The sequence below is a fragment of the Amphiprion ocellaris genome, chromosome 2 (assembly GCF_022539595.1).
Source record: "Amphiprion ocellaris isolate individual 3 ecotype Okinawa chromosome 2, ASM2253959v1, whole genome shotgun sequence".
NCBI classification, from domain to species: domain Eukaryota; kingdom Metazoa; phylum Chordata; class Actinopteri; family Pomacentridae; genus Amphiprion; species Amphiprion ocellaris.
The window spans coordinates 4,943,090-4,963,164 of NC_072767.1; the positions used below are offsets into that span (position 1 = coordinate 4,943,090).

The following is a 20,075-nucleotide window of genomic DNA, read 5'->3' on the forward strand; positions in this document are numbered from 1 at the left end:
TGTATTTTTTAATCGATAAAGTTACTAATGTCAATCATTCGATCAGTGATTAATCAGTAACACCTCTAGTTTGTATGTAAACCCAATTAGTCTGTTAAAATATACTGTAATTAGTGACACCTTGTTGCCCCATGTCATTTGCCCTGCAGGCCGCTACAGCGAGGATCCATCAAACGCCACTCATCCTCTCTGCTGTCACATAAAGCAGCACTTAGCTTTGTTGCCAGCACACCTAAAGGGAAGCACTTACAGCCCATTATTAACCCATAACAGGCCCTGAGAGGGGGCAGGATTCTGGGTTACGATCCTCTCCACCGCCTCTCAGGCCTCGGCCGGTGTCTGTCCGCTCCCTGATCGGTGGATTTCCACGTACACGGCAGATGTGATGCACTGAATAGAGAACATTCACAGGCGTTCCTGATGTGTGTAACTATTTACTCAGAGAAGGTTTGCAACACCGTGGAGGGAGATGGGAGTCTGCCTGTGTGGACACGAGCGCACCATACAAGTGTGTGCATGTGTGCGATTATTAAGTGTTTAAGTGCAATAGTTTCATTCAGACGGACACCAGACGTTCTGTGTTCACATCATAGATTGGAAGTCCTCAGAAACAAGGGAATGTTTTCCTGAGCTAGGGCACACACACTCACACACACTGACAACACACACACTTGTGATGTGGCATTAATGAGGCTATTGTCCTTTGTCTAGTCCTCATGAGCAACAACTGACTCTCCACTCCGTCCATGGATTGTCTGTTTGCTGCTTCTCAAAATGGAGATAGATTGAACGTAAATAGCGGAGCTGACATGAGGAATAAATGCATTTACTCACATTTTGTTCAGAGAATATATTTTTCTATTAACTCTGATTAATCAGTGAATCCATTAGACATTATTGTAACATTAACTGCATGGATTGTGTCACATAAATACTGTATAAAACCATCTTCACTACCATTCAAAAGTTTGAGGTCACTTAGAAATGTCCTTTTTTTTTTTTTTTTTTTTTAAAAAAGCATTTTTTTTTCCCAATGAAGATAACATTAAGTTAATCAGAAGTACACTTTAGACAGTGTTAATTTGGTAAATGGTAAAAGTAAAATACTACATCGTTCAGTTCCATTTTTTTGTTGTATTGTGTCTCGTTTTTGTCATTTTGTGTCTTACTGTCTCGCTTGTGTCGTTTGTCTAATTTTTTTGTCAGTGGAACTTTTTTGTCAGATTTTTTGTCTCTTTTTTTGTTTGGTTTCATGTCGTTTATCTAGTTTTTTGTCATTTTGTGTCTCATTTTTGTCATTTTGTGTCTTTTTTTGTCTTGCTTGTGTCGTTTGTCTAATTTTTTTGTCGCTTTGTAACTTTTTTGGTCGAACTTTTTGTCTCTGTTTTTGTTTGGTTTTGTGTCGTTCATCCAATTTTTTGTCATTTTGTGTCTCGTTTTTGTCATTTTGTGTCTCGTTTTTGTCATATTTTGTCTTGTTTTTGTTTTTTTGTCTGACTTTTGTCGTTTTGATCGTAAAGTAAAATAATAAATTTTCTGCCTTTGTAGACCCTCTGATCTGTAAGTTGAAATAGAACTTAATGTTCTTCAGAAATTTCAGGTTCTTCATAATGTTTTGTAAAAAAAACAATTCCTTAAATGTGAACATTTTCAGTATGTACTTTTTTGCACTAAAAAAAAGGCCAGTTTTGGAGTTGTGGTTATTTATAGGTCATTATGCTGTGATTTTACTGATCCAGCCCACTTGAGCTCAAACTGGGCTGAACTAAAATGAGTTTGACACCCCTGGTCTAGACATTGTTAATGTGGTAAATGACTATTGTAGCTGGAAACAGCTGATTTTTAATGGAATATCTCCATAGGGGTACAGAGGAACATTTCCAGCAACCATCACTCCTGTGTTCTAATGTTAGCTAATGGTGTTGAAAGGCTCATTGATGATTAGAAAACCCTTGTGCAGTTATGCACATGAATAAAAATGTGAGCTTTCATGGAAATTGTCTGGGTGACCCCAAACTTTTGTGTTTTATCATTTAGAAGAGAAATAAATTCACATAGGAGATTGCAGCATACATGCTCCATTCCTCTTATTGAGCAAATCTTGTTGATGCTGTGATGTAGTGGACAGAATAGACAGTTTACACTCATTATTTGGTAAAGGAGAAAGATTTGTAGTCAAATTTGCTTTGCTTTTCCATATCAAAGCTGGCAGGAAGAAGCTGCTGGTCGCGACTGTAACGTCACAAGTTGAGGCAGTTTAACTTGAGCACAGCAGCGTGGGTAAGTAATTGGTCTGGGGAGGTCTTCGTCTCTCTCACATTTGCCCTGAGTGCAGCTTTTGTGCTTTACAGTGAAGAAGACAGTCTGCCTCTGATCTTTAGTCTGTTTTGTTTCTGCCTGGAAAATTTCTGCCTTCATGGATAGACTCAGGCTTTCAAAGAAATGCTGTTGTCACTCCTGAGTCATCGCAGCAGATCAAGCAGCATGCTGGTCCACAACAAAGGTACAGATGATGTGTGTGGACGTTCTGATGTAGCGCTGAACAGAATAGAAGGTCAACAGATCAATTGTTTGGCGAAGGAGGAAGGTTTTTAGTCATATTTGTAGTTATTTCATGGTGTGGATTGCACAACGTGGGGAAGTGTGTGCTCTCATGTGGATGTATATCACATGTCCGTCACACGGTGTGGACTAACTATGAAATATGTTTAACCCTCGTGTCGTCCTGCGGCTCAAAATTGACCCATTTGAAAGTTTGAAAATTTGAAAAAAAAAAAAATTTTCACAGTGAAACTTCTGATGTCCACATTTTCAACATTTTTGGGAAATCTTTGAATGTTTTTTGTTGTAAAAAAAAAAAAAAAAAAGAAGAAATGTTAAAAATGTTTCCTAAGAACATTCACAAAAAAAAAATCTACCAAAATCCAGCGAATTTCTCTGGATTTTGGTTGATTATTTTTGAATTTTTTGGGATTTTTTTTTCAGACAAGGAAGCAATATTTTTTGGTGCCCGTAAATGAAGACAACAACAGGAGGGTTAATTTAACAGCAGCTTTGTGAGATTAGAGCAATGACACAGTGGGTTTTTTTTTTGTTTTTACAAAATTTGTTGAATTTTAATGAGACAGCCTAAACTAGACTCTGGAAGAACAGAAATGTTTAGCATGTTTTAACCACAGGAAGTCATGACAGCGTCTCCGAAGCTGGGAGCAAAAATCTTGCATCATTGCTGCTGACTTAGTCATCATGGTCAGATGATAGAATGCTGTTATGTTCATTTTCTATACATTTTGATTGTTTGGTCTAAGCAATGAAAAACATCAATTTCTTGTCTGCCGTCACTACAAACCCAATTTTCTTCATTTTGCAAAGATAACATGTTAAGGACATTTATTGGAAGAAGAAATATCAATTTTATGTTGATGTTTTCCGAATAGTTCAGTATGTACGTAACACTCTTCAGTTTTTTGGAGTTAAATGCCATTATAGTGCCAGTCCAGTTATATAAATACAGTTTTAAGTGAGGACTCAATGGTTTTTCCTTGAGAAATGTTTGAAAAAAGTTATAATGTAATGTTTTCCGAGAAAAAAAATGCGGTAAATTCATTTGACAACCTAACATCCAACAGAGACACTGACATGGAATTATGAATTTACATTTATAATCTGAATAAAGATTTTGTACAGTAAATTATTCTCAAATTGACTCTTAAAACCCTAGTTAAGGAGAGTGAGAGCTACATGAGATGTGTACTTGATGAATGAAAATGACGACTATGCCGTCCACAATACTTTTTTTTTGACGAGCGAACTGCACAAAAAGCTGAAATATTTCGCATGTTTTAACCACAGGAAGTCATGAGCAGAAATCTTGCATCATTGCTGCTGACTCACTCATCATGGTCAGATGATAGAATGTCTGTCATTCTCTGTTCTCAAGTTTAAACTGAAATATTAATATCTGACTGAGCTGTGTGTGATTTTTCACTTATTTGCAGTTATGAGTCCAATTTTGACAGTCAGGCTTTGTGACAGTGTGTGCTGGACCTACAACATCTAATTATTCTATTACATATTACTTAGTTCTTGGTTTGTTATTATTATTATTATTATTATTATGTTTTCTATACACTTTGTTTGGTTGCTTGGTCTACAAAATGTTAAGCAGTAAAAAAAAAACATCCATTTCTTGTTGTCTGTCGTCAAACCCAATTTTATTCATTTTCCAAAGACACAAAACAAAGAAAAGCAGAAGATCTTGAGATATTTAAGAACTTGTGACCAAATGTTTGTCATTTTGCTTAAAAATTGTAACACTTAATCACACTAGTTTAGTTTTCTTTTGATTGATTAATCACTGCAGCTGTAATTCTGCTTTGTTCTCTTCATGAGTCACGGATATGTTTGCTGAAAGAGCAAAACTCTATAAGTTAAGAGTTAAAGGGAGTTATGAACTTGTTGAACTTGTTTTATGGCTCTTTTCCAGGTTGTTTTCTCCTGAATAGATGCTTTCATTTGTGTTGTATCTACTCTCAGATGTACGTCGCTTCAGATAAAAGCTAAATGAAATTGTAAATTGTAAACATACAGTACAGACTGCAAAGCCAGCTGACATACAGTGATAAAATCTTTCTGGCTGTAACTCACTGTGTCTTAAAATTTCTCCTCAAGTTTAGAATCAGAAATCAGAAAAAGCTTTATTGCCAAGTGAGCTCACGCACACAAGGAATTTGTCTAAGTAACTGAAACTTCCAGTATGTGTGTGAAGATTCTCACTCATCCAGGTCATGGTGATCGTAGGAGCTTCAGTAAAAACCAACCTGACTTCTCTTGAAACTTACAGTCCTTCCAGAAAGTTAGTTAGACAACAAGGTAGCAACAGGAGTCAGTAATAAATATAAAATCTAAAGACCTAATAACTATAACCATCTAAAAAGTCTAGATACGCTAAGGAAAGAGCTAGGGCTGCAGCTATTGATTATTTTAGTAATCGAGTGTTCTATCGATTATCCTGGCGATTAATCGAGTAATCGGATTCCGCACAAGCATGCGCGTTACAGCATCAAAAGCATAAGTAAGCGCACTGTGCAACACAAATAACCGTCCTGGACACATATCGTAAAGTACAGGGGCGTTGTACATATATAGTATAGTACTGGTGTATTGTACATATATAGTATATTACAAGGGCATTGTACGTGTATAGCACCCACTTTACATCCTATTGGCTCATGATAGTTTGGTTGAGAGCAAAAGTTGCGTTCCCATCATTCCATTGGTAGATGAACTCCATTGACAACGTAGTCCTTTCTTTTTTTTTGAGCCAAACGCCGACGCCACAAGCCGGAATTCCGACACAGTGCCTGAATACTTACAGAAAACATACAGTGAAGTTACGTGTCCACTAGATGCGTTTTTCTTGCATGTAAACGCGCCACATCTGAAAATCGCACGCATGGTGGGCGGTCACTAGCGGACCTCTACATTGTCACATGACAGCACTGCAGAGTCAGCAGGCCGCTACGTGGTCACGTGACCAAGCTTTCAGCTTGACAGTCCAGCAGATGCGTCAGATAAACATACTGGTTCGGCCGCAAACTGTCTTTTATTTCAAAACACTTCAGGGAAACACTTCTGCTCTGTTCTGTCGTATAGGCTCATGTAATGTCTTGTATTAGTGGCTCTCATCCGCAGCATTGTCTCAGGTTGTTGTCGGTTCTTCCTGCAGCCGGCCGGCCGTTCATCTGCACACCGCCATCACTGTGTGCTCTGCACTTATTTCTGGATGTCATGCTGCTACGTTTTGTTCTCCAGCAGCTAAAAATACGACCTTACCTCGCTGGCCTCGAGCTCCAGATACAATCAGCATTGTGTTTGATTCGGGCGTGCTTGAGTTATTGTGCCGTTTAACCCTCGTGTCGTCCTGCGGGTCAAATTGACCCATTTTAAAGTTTGAAAATGTGGAAAACAATACGTTTTCACAGTGAAACTTCTGATGTCCACATTTTCAACATTTTTGGGAAATTTTTGAACATTTTTTGGTGGAAAAAGGAAATGTTAAAAATGTTTCTTAAGAACATTCACAAAAAAAATCAACCAAAATCCAGCGAATTTTGCTGGATTTTGGTTGATTTTTTTTTGTGAATGTTCTTAAAGAAAATATTAGAAGTTTTACTGATATATATGTAATCACTTTAGATAGTTTTAGGATTTTTTTTGGAAGATTTTTATTCATTTTTTTGAAAATATTTACAAGAATTTTCTTTCCACATTTGTTTGTTTTTTATAAATAAAACTTTTAAGGGAAACTTTGAAGGAACTATTGGAATTTTTTTCCTGAAATCTTGCAAATTTTCAGAAATTTGGGGGAATTTTTTGCTGAATTTTTGGATTTTTTTCAGAGAAGGAAACAATATTTTTTGGTGCTCGTAAATGAGGACAACAGGAGGGTTAACGCTTTGGCACAAGGCTGGTGAAGTTCTACCTTTAAAGAAAGTCGGAGGCACAAACAGCTGCCGGGGAAATACTGTCACCGCTACAGTGTTCGTATGCAACGTGGATATGTGCATGTGATGTGTGAAGTGGGACCGAGAGGGGTCACCTCTGTCGCAGCTGTCTTGGGGGCGCAGACTTGCCCTCTCGACACAAAGCCGTGGTTTCTTCAGAGTGCACATGTGCTCGGGCTTCAGCACACTCTGAGGCACCCGGACGGGCACACGACAAACCCCTCTTGGGCCAACTGCTCCCTCAATCAAACGCTCCGGCACATGAGGTTCGAGCTCGGCCACGGAGAACAGCGTCTCTCCTGCTGGCCGGGGGTTAAGAAGCGATTTAAGGAAGTTAATCAAACTGGATCGTGATGTGAAAACTGTTTGGTGTAATTAGCTTGAGCTCTGGAATACTTGACTAATTAGTGATGGAGTGTAGAAACCAGTAACGTAATAACGGCCAGTAATGTAACACCTGCCAATAACGGAATCATTTTGGCCGTTTTAAATGTAGTAAAGCCAATTATGGAATAACTTGCTAATAATGTAATGAAGTTTTGCACCAATAAAGTTCTAAAATTTTGCCAATACTGTAATAAGTTATTACCTTATTGGTTGGTTATTACTTTAATGACCTAGCATTAAAAAGTCTTTTTAAAATGCTCTCTACCATTCAAAAGGCAGACAAATTCATGTTTTCCATGAAAACTCCCACTTTTATTCATGTGCTAACATAATCACACAAGGGTTTTATGGATTAAAGTTGCTCTATATTGAAGTTGTGCTGTATTAAAGATTCTCTATATTAGTTAAAGTTGCTAGAAATGAGTCAGAGTTGCTCTATATTAAAACTGCTCTAAATAAGTTGCTCTACATCAGTTAAAGTTGCTCTAAGTGAGTTAAAGTTGCTCTATATTAGTCAGAACTTCTCTATATTAAAGTTGCTCTGTGTTAAAGTTGCTGTAAATGAGTTAAAGTTGCTCTCTATTAGTTAAAGTTGCTCTGTATTAAAATTGCTCTACATGAGTTGCTTTACATGAGTTGCTCTACATCAGTTAAAGTTGCTCTGTATCAGTTTAAGTTGCTCTAAATGAGTTAAAGTTGCTCTATATTAGTTAAAGTTGCTCTAAATGAGTTAAAGTTGCTCTAAATGAGTTAAAGTTGCTCTATATTAGTCAGAACTGCTCTGTATTAAAGTTGCTCTGTATTAGTTAAAGTTGCTCTGTATTAAAGTTGCTCCAAACGAGTAAAAATTGTTCTATATTATAATATATATATAATATAAGTAAAATAATAATACACCAAACACCAAATTTCTGACATTATTGGCCGTTATCATGCTACTGTTTGCTACAGTGGGGTTTTTTTTTTGTGTCTTCCTTGTTTGACAAGGAAGCTTTGACATGTGTGTGTCGTAATATCACTATTTCATTAAAAACATTCCTGAAATGAGCGACGCCATACGTAGCTATGTAAGAGGAGCAGCTCTGACAGTTGGCTCGGCCCGGCAGTCGCAGGAGTCGTGTACATTTACACAGATTGACGTGTGCGCGCACGCACGCACACACACACACACACACACACACACACACACACACACACACACACACACACACACACACACACACAGAAGAAGAGTGTGGGTTAATAGGAGCTCTCCCCCTACTTTTAGCAGAACAACGCTGGCCATCTGCTCCGGCCCTCACACACTCCCACACCACACATGCACACACCACATCACATTCAGCTCAACTTTCCTCCATACCGTACACTCTTCCCCTGCCCCACCATAACCTCTGCACATGCCCCCCCGGCCCACCAACCACACGTCTCTTTCTCCGCTCCCTCCTTCTGCCGGCCTCTTACAGCGCTTTAAACCTCAGAGAACATCAGTCATGGACGTCGGCGCTCTCCACATGGACCTCGGAAACCTTGACTCCCTTCGGCCACATCAAAGCCAGCAGGGAGAGGCGGAGGGCTGCTGGTAGCTGCTGTAACGTCAGGAGTTTTGGGCAGTTTAGCTCAAGGACGGCAGCGTGGGTAAATAATTGGTCTGGGGAGGTCTTTGTGCCGCTCAGATTTGCCCTGAGTGCAGCTTTTGTGCTCCACAGTGAAGAAGATGGTTTAGAGACGTGGCCTCTGCTCCTTTTTTTTTTTGCTTGGAGAATGTAGTTTCTGGTCTTTATAGACACATTTTGACTTTTAAAATAAAAACTGCTCAGAGTCAAGAAAACCAAAGCGGATTCTGGGATTGTTTACTGACCGGAACAGAAGATGTACTGGGAGCTGTGGCTGAGCCAAGTCACAGCTAGCGCTGCGTTGCAGTGCATGCTGGTCCAGAACAAAGGTGCGCCAATCTCCTTCATAGATGTGGGCTGAAGAGACTAGATGGTAAACAGCTAAACTGTTCGGCAGAGGAGGCAGATCTTCAGCTATATTTAGAGTTATTTCACTGTGTGGATGATGCAGCGTGGGAAAACCTCTGCTCTCATGTGATAAAGGGTCATGTGTCTGACACATGGTGTTGTCTAATGATGGAAAATCTTTAATTTCCATTTTGTTTTTAAATTTAATTGGAAAAGGTGGAGCAAGTTTCTGTTTTAACCACAGGAAGTCACGATAGAGTCTCAGAAGCTTCCTGAATCGGTCAGTAAATTACTCATTATGGTCTGATGATATCATCTCTGTCATCACAGTTGTTTTTTGGGTTTTTTTTGGGGGTCTTCTGCTGCTTTATTTGACAGTCATAGTGAGAGGAAGACAGGAAATGAACGGGGGAACGACCTGCAGCAAAGGGCCATGGGCGCAAATCGAACCCATGACCGCTACATGTGGACTATCGCCCCGGTTCATGGGTCTCCTGGGCAACCTGTTGAGCTACCCAGGCACCCTGTCATCACAGTTTTATGAGTTTTGCACTCTCAGTTCTCAAATTTAAATCAAAATCTAAAAGAAATGTGAACTTCTGGGCTGTGGTGTTTTTTTTTCTGACTTATTTCCCGTTGTTAGTCCAATTTTCACATTCAGGTGATTTGTGAAAGTGTGTGTGCTCCACCTAAAACATATCACACATCCAAAAAGTGATAGAACGCAAAGTATCTTGTCTCATAGACTTAAATTAAGTCTTTTTCTGCTTTAAAATGTGGCTTTATAGTTGTGAAATCATAAAGCATGTGTATCGTATTTCTGACAACTATGTCTGCGCTTATGTTCTCAATTATTTCGGCATTTTTCGTTTATTTTTTAAGTATGAAATATGTCTTTTCCACCTCACTGACCGCAGCTGTTGCCTCTATTGCATGAGAGCTGCAGTGTTTACACAAGACCTCTGCTGAGCACGCTGAGGATTCTTAGCCAACATTACCAAAAACCTGACCTCGCTGGCAGTGGTGAAATGTTGAGAAGCGTTGTTTTAAATGTTTCGCTACCAACTGTAATCATCAGCTCCGTAACGGTTGGAGCTGATCTGTTCTGAATCTGTTGAACGTTAGCCTGAATATGTAGGTGGTAGCTCGTAGCGATGGCAGATGTTGACAACTAGAAGAAAACCATATCGCCTCTGTTTATGGTCTTGCCATCCGTTCAGGCTTTGTGTTGCTTTCTCCATAAACATCACTCAGTAATGCAATGCTTTACATTTCTAAATGCATAAACAGCAGCTTCCAAAACAGCACATCTGGTTTGACAGAAACTGAATATAATTTAGATGTTCGGTTTTGAATTTGTATTTAACACATCAAAGTAAATGTGAGCACCAAATCTGGTACTTTTTATTTGCATAGTATGTAGATGAGAGCTTGTTTCTATGTTAAAAACATTGTGTAGGTGTAAAGTTCTCTAACAAAACACTAAATTGGTGTCATATTTGAGAAGAAACGGGCGTATAATAGCTTTTCTGTTGCCTCCATTTCACTGCAATCCTCTCCCACTCCTTCAGCAGCTGCCCAGACATGCAGCCACTTTGGCAGCGGCTGTCGAGTGTAGTTGGTGTTCGCTACGCGTGTTCTAATTCATCACTCTGGGTGTGTGTGTGTGTGTGTGTGTGTGTCTGTGTGTGTGTGTGTGTGTCTGTCATGTAGCGTCCTGTGTAAATATTTCCCATCCCGGTAGGTTCTGTAGCTCCGCCCTCCTTCCTTTCATATATACACACCCAGAAAAGGCCTCCCTCCTCAGATCTTACCTGGCTCAGACGAGACGCGGCAGGCCCTTGTGTTTGTAGCCAGTGATAACAGCAGCTTTTCAGAGATTGGATTTGACTGAAGTGATGCCTTTGAGGTGCCTGCAGGCAAGCAGCAGTTTTGAGGATGAGTGGGCGGCTCTGAGTGGCCGGGAGCTACGAACCGGGTTCAGGCAGGAGGCTCGGTCTGGACGGACAGGTAGACAAACTGCAGCATGGAGGCTGAAGATAATCAAGACATCTCAGCATTTATAGCTCAACAGACCTGCCAGCAGGCTGTTGTTGTCTGTAGATTGTATTGGAATAGGAACTCTGACTGTGGTCAGTTCTGCTTATGGGACTTTTTAGTCAGCAGAACTAGCTTTTGCAAGTTTTGTAGCTGCACACTGCATTTCCAGAACCGTCTGTGACTGATTCTTTGGTTCACCTGTGCAAAATATGTTGATATTTTGTTTACTAATCTCAGAATTAATCTTCTCTTTTGCTTTTCCGCCAGAAGCTCTGACAGAGGCGGTGCGCTGGAGCTCCAAGGAGAACCTACTGGGGGCGGCCGAGAGCGACCCGAACCTCTTCGTTGCACTTTATGACTTTGTGGCGAGTGGAGACAACACACTCAGCATCACCAAAGGTAAACAACAGCGTGAAACTTTCATTTAAAAAAAAAAACTAAACACTGGGACCATCACCATGGCAACGAGTCTCTTTATTTACCTCTGATTTGAGATATTAGTAATGTGCCCGAACAAGACTAGAAAGACTCGTCCTGCGACGTGTTCTTTCTGTGCATCATCACTCAATTTGTGTTGCCCAGCGACGCGGCGTTGCTCCTCCTAAGAATTTTTCCGTGTCATCGATCACTCTCAGCCACACCTTCCTCAACGGCACATTTGTTGCAACAGCTCAGAGAGATTTCCTTACATGAAGAGTCATCGGTCGGCACCACCTAGACAGGATGTTCCAGAGGGAAAGTTATCTAAGAGGAATGTTGTGTGTCCATAGAGATTACCTCAGTAGGTGTCGAACCCTCAGCCGCCCACACAATGCTTTATTACCTTTATACCACCTGTGAGGGATTGTTTGTCTGCACATGCTATCAAAAGCATGTGCAGACAATAACTAAAATACCAATAATGCTTTATCTTAATTGCAATTTTCAGTTTTGTTATCCTCTCTGCAGTTTTTGCTCTCTGCAGCAGTTAACCAGTCAACCACCTCTCCGCTGAGTAATGAGCCTAAAATATCTTCGCAATATTATTCAGAGATGGTGGGCCTAGTGTCCCCATCTGATCCAAAGGGTTAAACGTGGCAGTGTGTTAATTATCCGTCGTTTTAAGACTTCCATGGCAGCTGCCGGGGATGGAAATGATGTTTAGACCCTGACTCATGGAGTGAATCTGAGATTTTCTGCCCACATGCGAGCACATGTGCCCTCCCAGGCTCCGCTGCACTTTTCCTATCGGCGCTGCGCTTCGCTCGGTCACATGGAAACTGCCTCTAATGCTGTGTCAATATGAAATCAGTTCAACTGTAATAATAACAGGTGGGTCAGCACAGTGGGCAGAGGCTGATCACAGAGGGGGGACTTAGCAGGCCCATGTCTGGGGCTAATCATTGTCTCTCCTCTGTGCCAGGCCAAACTAGGCTAGACCAGACCGGAGCCCTGCTTCGAGCACATGTGGCTCCCAGTGTGAGGCATCGAGGCAGTCAGTGTTTCCACTCCCACAAAACTGAAGGGGCACGGAAGGCAGACTGAGAGGAGGCTGGTGGATTGGTGGGCTGGATGTGGATAACCATCTCTGTTTATTGTAGTTCTCTGCATTGCTACTACAGCGATGTTTAGTTTATGGAGCCAAAGCTGCAGCTCTGGTTAGTAGCAGCATGTTAGAAGGCCTCAGTCGTCTCGCTAACTAGACCTACTGGAGCTGTTTTGGTTTGCTGTGTGGCGCTGCTTAATGTTAACAGTCTGTTGCACAATCCTAGTAGCTGCTGTTTGACACACTTTAAGGTATTATGCAAGTCATGATAGCCTCAGGCCACATTAGAAATCAACTCTTATGTGCCTTGTGTGAAGTATCTCAGATCTCTTAATGTTTTGAATTTGAAAGGACAGTTTGTCACTGTAGCAGGGACACCAACATAGAAGGAAAAAAACCCAAAGCAAAACAAGTTGCACTCGACTTAACTTTTGCTGCAGAAGATAAACGATCAACTAGTTTCTTCAGTGATAGCTATCCAGACTTTGTTTTGGCATCTGATTAGTATTTAAGACATTATTCTGTTTCTCCAACTGGACTTCCTGGATCAGATTTGCCACCGATCACCCACCTATGCAGCCCTTTGCTTTATTTTATTGCCCGGGTGTTTTCGGGTGACGCTCTGTAGCATCATCAGAGCTGTTGAACGATGGATATCTGTTGAGTGAAACCCTGAGTGGGCGATAAAGCCAGTGCAGACAGAAAGAAGATGAGTGGACTGATGCTCCCCTCCCCCTCGCAGCATCTGCTTTCTGCCAGACTGACGCTCCCAACTGGCCACTACCGTCTTCCTTCTTCTTGCCGTTTTCTTTCCCTCCGATCCTCCGTCCAACTGGCAGCACCGATTGCTGCTTCCATCCAGTGTTTTGTTGCACTGATTTACGCCTCCCTCCTCCAGTCACATCTCCGCTCCCTCCTGTCTCCTGCGTTGACGTCAGACCGAGACGGCGGGTTGAGTCTCTACATGCCTGGTTTTGCTGAGCCCTGTGTGACAGATACGCTGCTCACCCAGCCTTGTCAGTGTTTCAGGGCTTTTTATGTAGTTTCACTGAAAGACGAGTTTTCATGACACGTATTTCTAGTATGTGACCTGTCATTTAGGTATTACGGAGTCGTGGTGACCCATTGAAGGAGTTTTGTCCTGTCTTGTGTGTCTCTGAGGAAATTTAATGAACCAAAGATGTCTGTTTAAAGAAGGGTGACACATAGACACCAATATTACCAAATAAAAATTGATCAATCATTGAAACACGTTAGGTACAGTGAACGCATGGCGATACTTTAGCATGGATTCATTGCATCCACTGTTAAAGCGTCTTGGATAATTTGGCTACTAGAGTACAAATATGCTGCCCTAGTCGACTCGACTCTGAACCTATTAACCGCCACGTAAGTCTTTGTCATGGTGGCCCATTGCTCACTAAATCCCCATAATGCTGTCTGCATTGTTACAGTATTAAACTGCCTTACTATTGTTTTATGGCTGTTTATGTAGTTTCACTGTCCATGACACGTCTTTCTAATATGTGACATGTTATTTAGGCATTACAGAGCTGTGGTGACCCATGGAGGGAGTTTTGTCCTGTCTTGTGTGTCTCTGAGGAAATTTAATGAACCAAAGATGTCTATTTAAAGAAGGGTGACAGATAGGCACCAACATTACCAAACAAAAATCAATCAATCATTGAAACACATTCGGTACAGTGAAATTTTATCAGTTTTTTTTAATAGAGACAGGCAGCAACTTTGCAAATCGATGATCATTTAATCATTAAAACAAATGCTAATATATACTGACATTTGCCGTTAATGCAGCGTTACTAATCTGGCCACTAGAGTACAGTTACACTGTTCTTGTAGACTCAGACCATAAACCACCACAGAAGTCTTTGTCATGGTGGCCCGTGCTTTGCAACAGTATTTAACACAAACAAGCTGTGGTCTAAATTCAGTTTAAAGAGCAAACATTTAGGGATGCAAATTTTAAATCATTTCTAAAGAGACAGACATCAATGTTACCAGTTGATCAATCTGCCGAGTACAATGGACATATTTTCATTTTCCCAATTTTTAAGCATGGATTCGTGACATTTGCCATTAAAACGTCTTTTTTAAATTTAGCCAAAGTAGTAGAAATATATTGTTGTAGTAGACTCGACTCTGAACCTCCACCACATAAGTCTTTGTCATGGTGGTCAATGCTCTCTGCATTACGACACTATTTAACACTAGCAAGCTGCAGTCTAACAGTAAGAGACTCGGTAGCATTAACAGCTGATGTACAACGCATTTTTGTGCTGTTTATTCAAGTCTCGATGAGCTGTTTGGTCTCAGTGCACATCGCTGGAATCAAAGCTGTCAGCAGGTGTCTATCCAAGATGTCCTGCCACCAGTAAACATCCCCTCCTGTGTCCAGGTGAGAAGCTGCGTGTGCTGGGCTACAACCAGAATGGAGAGTGGAGTGAGGTGCGCTCCAAGAACGGCCAGGGCTGGGTGCCTTCCAACTACATCACGCCGGTCAACAGTCTGGAGAAGCACAGCTGGTACCACGGGCCCGTTTCCCGCAGCGCTGCAGAGTACCTGCTGTCGTCGCTCATCAACGGCAGCTTCCTGGTCCGGGAAAGCGAAAGCAGCCCCGGTCAGCTGTCCATATCCCTGCGCTATGAGGGCAGAGTGTACCACTACCGGATCAACACAGCCACTGATGGAAAGGTACAGTCCAGGATGGTGTTTTGGTTGTTGAACCGGCTCGCTAAAGCTCTCTTCTGTACAAGAGCTCTTTGTAATCTTGCCTCCCTCAGGTGTATGTGACGTCTGAGAGCCGCTTCGCCACGCTGGCCGAGCTGGTCCACCACCACTCCACCGTAGCCGACGGCCTGGTCACCACGCTGCACTACCCCGCACCCAAATGCAACAAGCCCACGGTGTACGGCGTGTCGCCCATCCACGACAAGTGGGAGATGGAGCGCACGGACATCACCATGAAGCACAAGCTGGGGGGAGGCCAGTATGGGGAGGTGTACGTTGGAGTGTGGAAGAAGTACAACCTGACGGTGGCGGTCAAAACGCTCAAGGTTAGAACATCCTTCTGCATATCGATCATTAGATGTCCCATTGAATTCATGGTAGAAAGCTGAAATGACTGGCTAAATGATGGTACATGGGTAAAAATAGTTATACATCACCACCTGCAGGCGGACTGTGGTATTACATGTGATTCTGCTTCATCCATCAAACCTTCTGGTAAAACTGTTTGTTTTCTGCATTGACAGGAAGACACCATGGAAGTTGAAGAGTTCCTGAAAGAGGCAGCAGTAATGAAAGAGGTTAAACATCCAAACCTCGTTCAGCTACTCGGTCAGTATTTATGAGAAGCACTAATTGAACTTCTTTATTTTGCGTATAAAGTAGAAGTTGCCATGCTCCCTCTTTCTGAAACCTAATTACACCTATTTCCTTTAGTGTTTATTTCAAACCCTCAAGCAACCAACATTACCATAAAGGACTTTTTTTAATGGCTCTGTTTGTGTTTAATGTACTGCTTCTTTTATCTGTGGCAGATATTTTAAACAGTGTTCATGAAAATAAACATAGTTTTGAATCATTTTTATGCTAAACTAAGTTAAAAACTCATCTCAGCTGTTTTCTGCAGCAACAAATCTTACTCCTGGATGTTTGTTAGCCAGGACTCACTGCAAAACATGGCAAATGTTGTGATTAAAAATTGAAAAAAACCATATATTCAAAGGCTGTAATGTTTAAAAAAAGGATATTTCTGATGTCAGAAATGACCCTACCGTACCAGTGGGCAAATTTCTGGAAAAAAAAAAAGTCGACTGAAAAGTTCATAGTTTGACAACATTCTTCCAGTTCAGCACATCACAAAGACACGTAAACATACTGAAGGTTAACGTTTGTTGTAACCTGTTGCATCTAATGCCTTTATCTCCTACAGGTGTGTGCACGTTGGAGCCTCCGTTCTACATCGTGACGGAGTACATGCCTCACGGCAACCTACTGGACTACTTGAGGGAGTGTGACAAGGAGGAGGTGAATGCTGTGGTGCTGCTCTACATGGCCACTCAGATCTCCTCTGCCATGGAGTATCTGGAGAAGAAGAACTTCATACACAGGTGAGGGGATACTCTCATGTTTCATCAAATCAAATCAAGCTTTATTCTCATGTAGCTGTACGTACAACAGTAGTGCAGGCAAGATGAGGGAGCGTTTCTCCAGGATCCAGTTTAAAGCTATTAGACAAATTTTACAGCAGAGAAAAAACAATAAATAGGAAAACTGAAAATAAGTGAAGAACACCCACACTTATAGAGTCACAAACCCACCCTCCTGCCCCACAACACATCCCTAAGACATGTGTGGGGCAGGAGGGTGTTATCTATAAAGAAAAAACATCTGTCAGAAAAAATGAGAAGGTTTTCAACTTTCCAATGGTCCTTGAACTCCTCATCTGCAGCATGTTGTTGCATCAGAAATATGAATCAAAAATCTGGATGTTCACCGAAAAATTCAACCGTTTGTTTTGACCTGATTGTGTAAAGACTAAAAAAATCTTGGTTCCTCGATGCAGCCGTGAAGCTGCTGGTGGATCAGCTGAGAGCAGCAGTCAGGGGGAAAAAAAAAAAATCAGAGTTTAAAATGAACTGATCCATAAATCAGTACAGATTAACAGTTCCTGAGATGGTCTGGACAGCTTTTAGGCAAGTTCGGACAGTTTTTGCTCATATTGGACCCGTTTTTTGTAATTTTGTGTCATTTCAAACTAATTTTGAGAAAATTCTTGACTGCAGGAAGATGTTATTTTACCAAATTGGCAAAATTGGCAGTTGAATTGTTATTAAGAGTCCATAGCAGCAGCCTGTGATGTGAAATGAACGACAGTTAAAGTGACCTTGTAGAATGATAAATGATTTAAATACTAAAACTAATAATACTACAGTTATATGAATTAATTTCTATTTACACACAAGCTTATTTCTCATTCTCCGCTCTCCTCTTTGCTTCGCCTTGCAGGGATCTCGCAGCGAGGAACTGCCTGGTCGGGGAGAATCACGTGGTGAAGGTTGCAGACTTCGGTCTGAGCCGGCTGATGACTGGTGACACCTACACTGCCCACGCTGGAGCCAAGTTCCCCATCAAATGGACGGCACCGGAGAGCCTGGCGTACAACACCTTCTCCATCAAGTCTGATGTCTGGGGTGAGCAACATATGAGCATTAACCCTCCTGTTGTCCTCATTTACGGGCACCAAAAAATGTTCTTACTTGTCTGGAAAAAATCCAAAAATTCAGCAAAAAATTGCCCAAATTTCTGAAAATTTGCAAAACCTTCAGGAAGAAAATTACAATAATTCCTTAAAAGTTTCCCTTAAAAGTTTGATTTTAAAAAAATCCCCCAAATGTGGCAAGAAAATTCTTGTAAATATTTTCAAAAAATGAGTAAAAATCTTCCCAAAAAATCCTAAAAATATCTAAAGTGGTTCCATATATATCAGTAAAATTTCTACTATTTTCTTTAAGAACATTTTTTAAAAAATCAATCAAAATCCAGCAAATGTCGCTGGATTTTGGTTAATCCTTTTCAGCCTCCATTGAAATTGCTTCCAGTGGGCTCATGTTTTGTCTACATTGTTCTTTGCTGCAGCTTTCGGGGTGCTGCTGTGGGAAATCGCCACCTACGGCATGTCTCCGTACCCCGGCATCGATTTGTCTCAGGTCTACGATCTCCTGGAGAAGGGCTATCGCATGGAGCAGCCTGAGGGATGCCCACCCAAAGTTTATGAGCTCATGAGGGCATGTGAGTACCAGTTATCTTACCTAGAACTGAAAGGTCGACTCCAAGTGATTGAAAAAGAATAATTCTTTGTTTGTGAAAGAAGTTCAGGATTTCAACTGCAATCCAGTCACTCAACAACTCATTTAAATCACAGAACATGTAAATGTAGCAGCACTTTCTTGTAATAACACATTTTTTCCTTCGTCTTTCCACCAGGCTGGCAGTGGAGCCCATTAGATCGGCCTTCGTTTGCAGAGATCCACCAAGCCTTTGAAACCATGTTCCACGACTCCAGCATTTCTGAAGGTACACTAACATGTAGCTTATCCTCATGGAGCTTCCACATCAACCCTCCTGTTGTCCTCATTTACGGGCACCAAAACATTTTGTTTCCTTGTCTGAAAAAAATCCCAAAATTCAGCAAAAAAATTCCCCAAATTTCTGAAAATTTGCAAAACCTTCTGGAAGAAAATTCCAATAATTCCTTAAAAGTTTCCCTTAAAAGTTTTATTTAAAAAAAAAAAAATTCCCCAGATTTCTGAAAATTTGCAAAACCTTCAGGAAGAAAATTCCAATAATTCCTTAAACGTTTCCCTTAAAAGTTGGATTTAAAAAAAAAAACACCCCAAATTTGGCAGGAAATTTCTTGTAAATATTTTCAAAAAATGAGTAAAAATCTTTCAAAAAATCCTAAAAATATCTGAAGTGATTACATGTATATCAGAAAAACTTCTAATATTTTCTTGAAGAACATTCACAACAAAAAAATCAACCAAAAAGTAGCAATAGTCCCAAAGTCCCACAAAAACGTCTACAAAAAATCCTTTATTCCCATTGCAATAACCACCCTCAACAAAATGTATGTATGTATGTATGTATATATATATATATATATATATATAGAGAGAGAGAGAGAGAGAGAGATAGATAGATATATAGATAGATATATATATATATATATATATATATATATATAGAGAGAGAGAGAGAGAGAGAGAGAGAGAGAGAGATAGATATATAGATAGATATATATATATAGATAGATATTTATTTATTTATTTATTTATATCGGCTGCTGTTTCTTTTCAACATTTCTTTAAGACATCTACTTTGTGAGCTTTTGTTTTCAGTGTTTTTATGTGTTCTAATTTATTGTTGGAGCCTGTCAAAGAAGAATTTCTGTCACCATTTGGAACAGACAATAAAGTCTGTCTGTCTGTCTGTCTATCTAACTATCTGTCTGTCTAACTATCTATCTATAAATTAAATGAATAATTGACTAGATTAGCATGCATATCAAACAAGAGAACTAGGTAGTTTGAAAATTAAAGAATAAGATTGAGAGTTAAAATCAAAAACTTAGAGAGATGACATCACACCAAAGAACCAGGCAGCTAAAATTAAAATAAAACAAGAGGGAACATCTAAAATAAATGGGGCATCATACGGAATAGAACACTAAAACTAAATAAAGCTGAAAGTAAACCTGACATGAAAGCGAGTGTATAAAAATGAGTTTTAAGAAGTTCCTGACTCCGTTTGCTTCTTTCCGTGCTGCAGAGGTGGCGGAGGAGCTCTGTAAAACGGCTTCTTCGGGTCACTGCGGACCGCTGCACTCCTTCAGCCACGACACGCCCCTGTTGCCTTCCAAATCCCGCATCCTGCACAAGCACACGGAGAACAAGGAGAACATCGAGGGCGGACTGGACGGCCGCTCCGACCACAGCGCCCACAGTCACTCAGGTACGGCCGGCCACGCCCACCTCACCCCCAGCCAGTCCGCTGCATCGCTTTATGATTGTGCAGGTACGCCGGAGAACGGCGAGCAGCAGAGCCAGAAGTTTACGAGTCTGCAGCGCCGCC

The 20,075-nt window shown here is 40.9% G+C and overlaps 1 protein-coding gene across 6 annotated transcripts in view; it reads left to right on the forward strand.

Annotated features, from left to right (window-relative positions):
• Positions 1–20,075, forward strand: part of abl2 (c-abl oncogene 2, non-receptor tyrosine kinase) — a 43,881-nt gene that overhangs the window by 13,505 nt on the left and 10,301 nt on the right. Inside the window, exons 1-10 of one of the 6 annotated variants that reach the window (XM_055017637.1) lie at positions 8,176–8,835; positions 11,162–11,293; positions 14,836–15,131; positions 15,221–15,493; positions 15,692–15,776; positions 16,375–16,552; positions 17,451–17,635; positions 18,081–18,233; positions 18,429–18,518; positions 19,773–19,955. In XM_055017637.1, coding sequence (XP_054873612.1) covers positions 8,763–8,835; positions 11,162–11,293; positions 14,836–15,131; positions 15,221–15,493; positions 15,692–15,776; positions 16,375–16,552; positions 17,451–17,635; positions 18,081–18,233; positions 18,429–18,518; positions 19,773–19,955 — 1,648 coding nt within the window. In that variant the 5' untranslated portion in view covers positions 8,176–8,762. Of the gene's footprint in view, positions 1–8,175; positions 8,836–10,482; positions 10,865–11,161; positions 11,294–14,835; positions 15,132–15,220; positions 15,494–15,691; positions 15,777–16,374; positions 16,553–17,450; positions 17,636–18,080; positions 18,234–18,428; positions 18,519–19,772; positions 19,956–20,075 lie in introns of those variants that run through there. The other 5 variants (XM_055017638.1, XM_035944900.2, XM_023263177.3 and 2 more) reach the window with 5 other exon arrangements.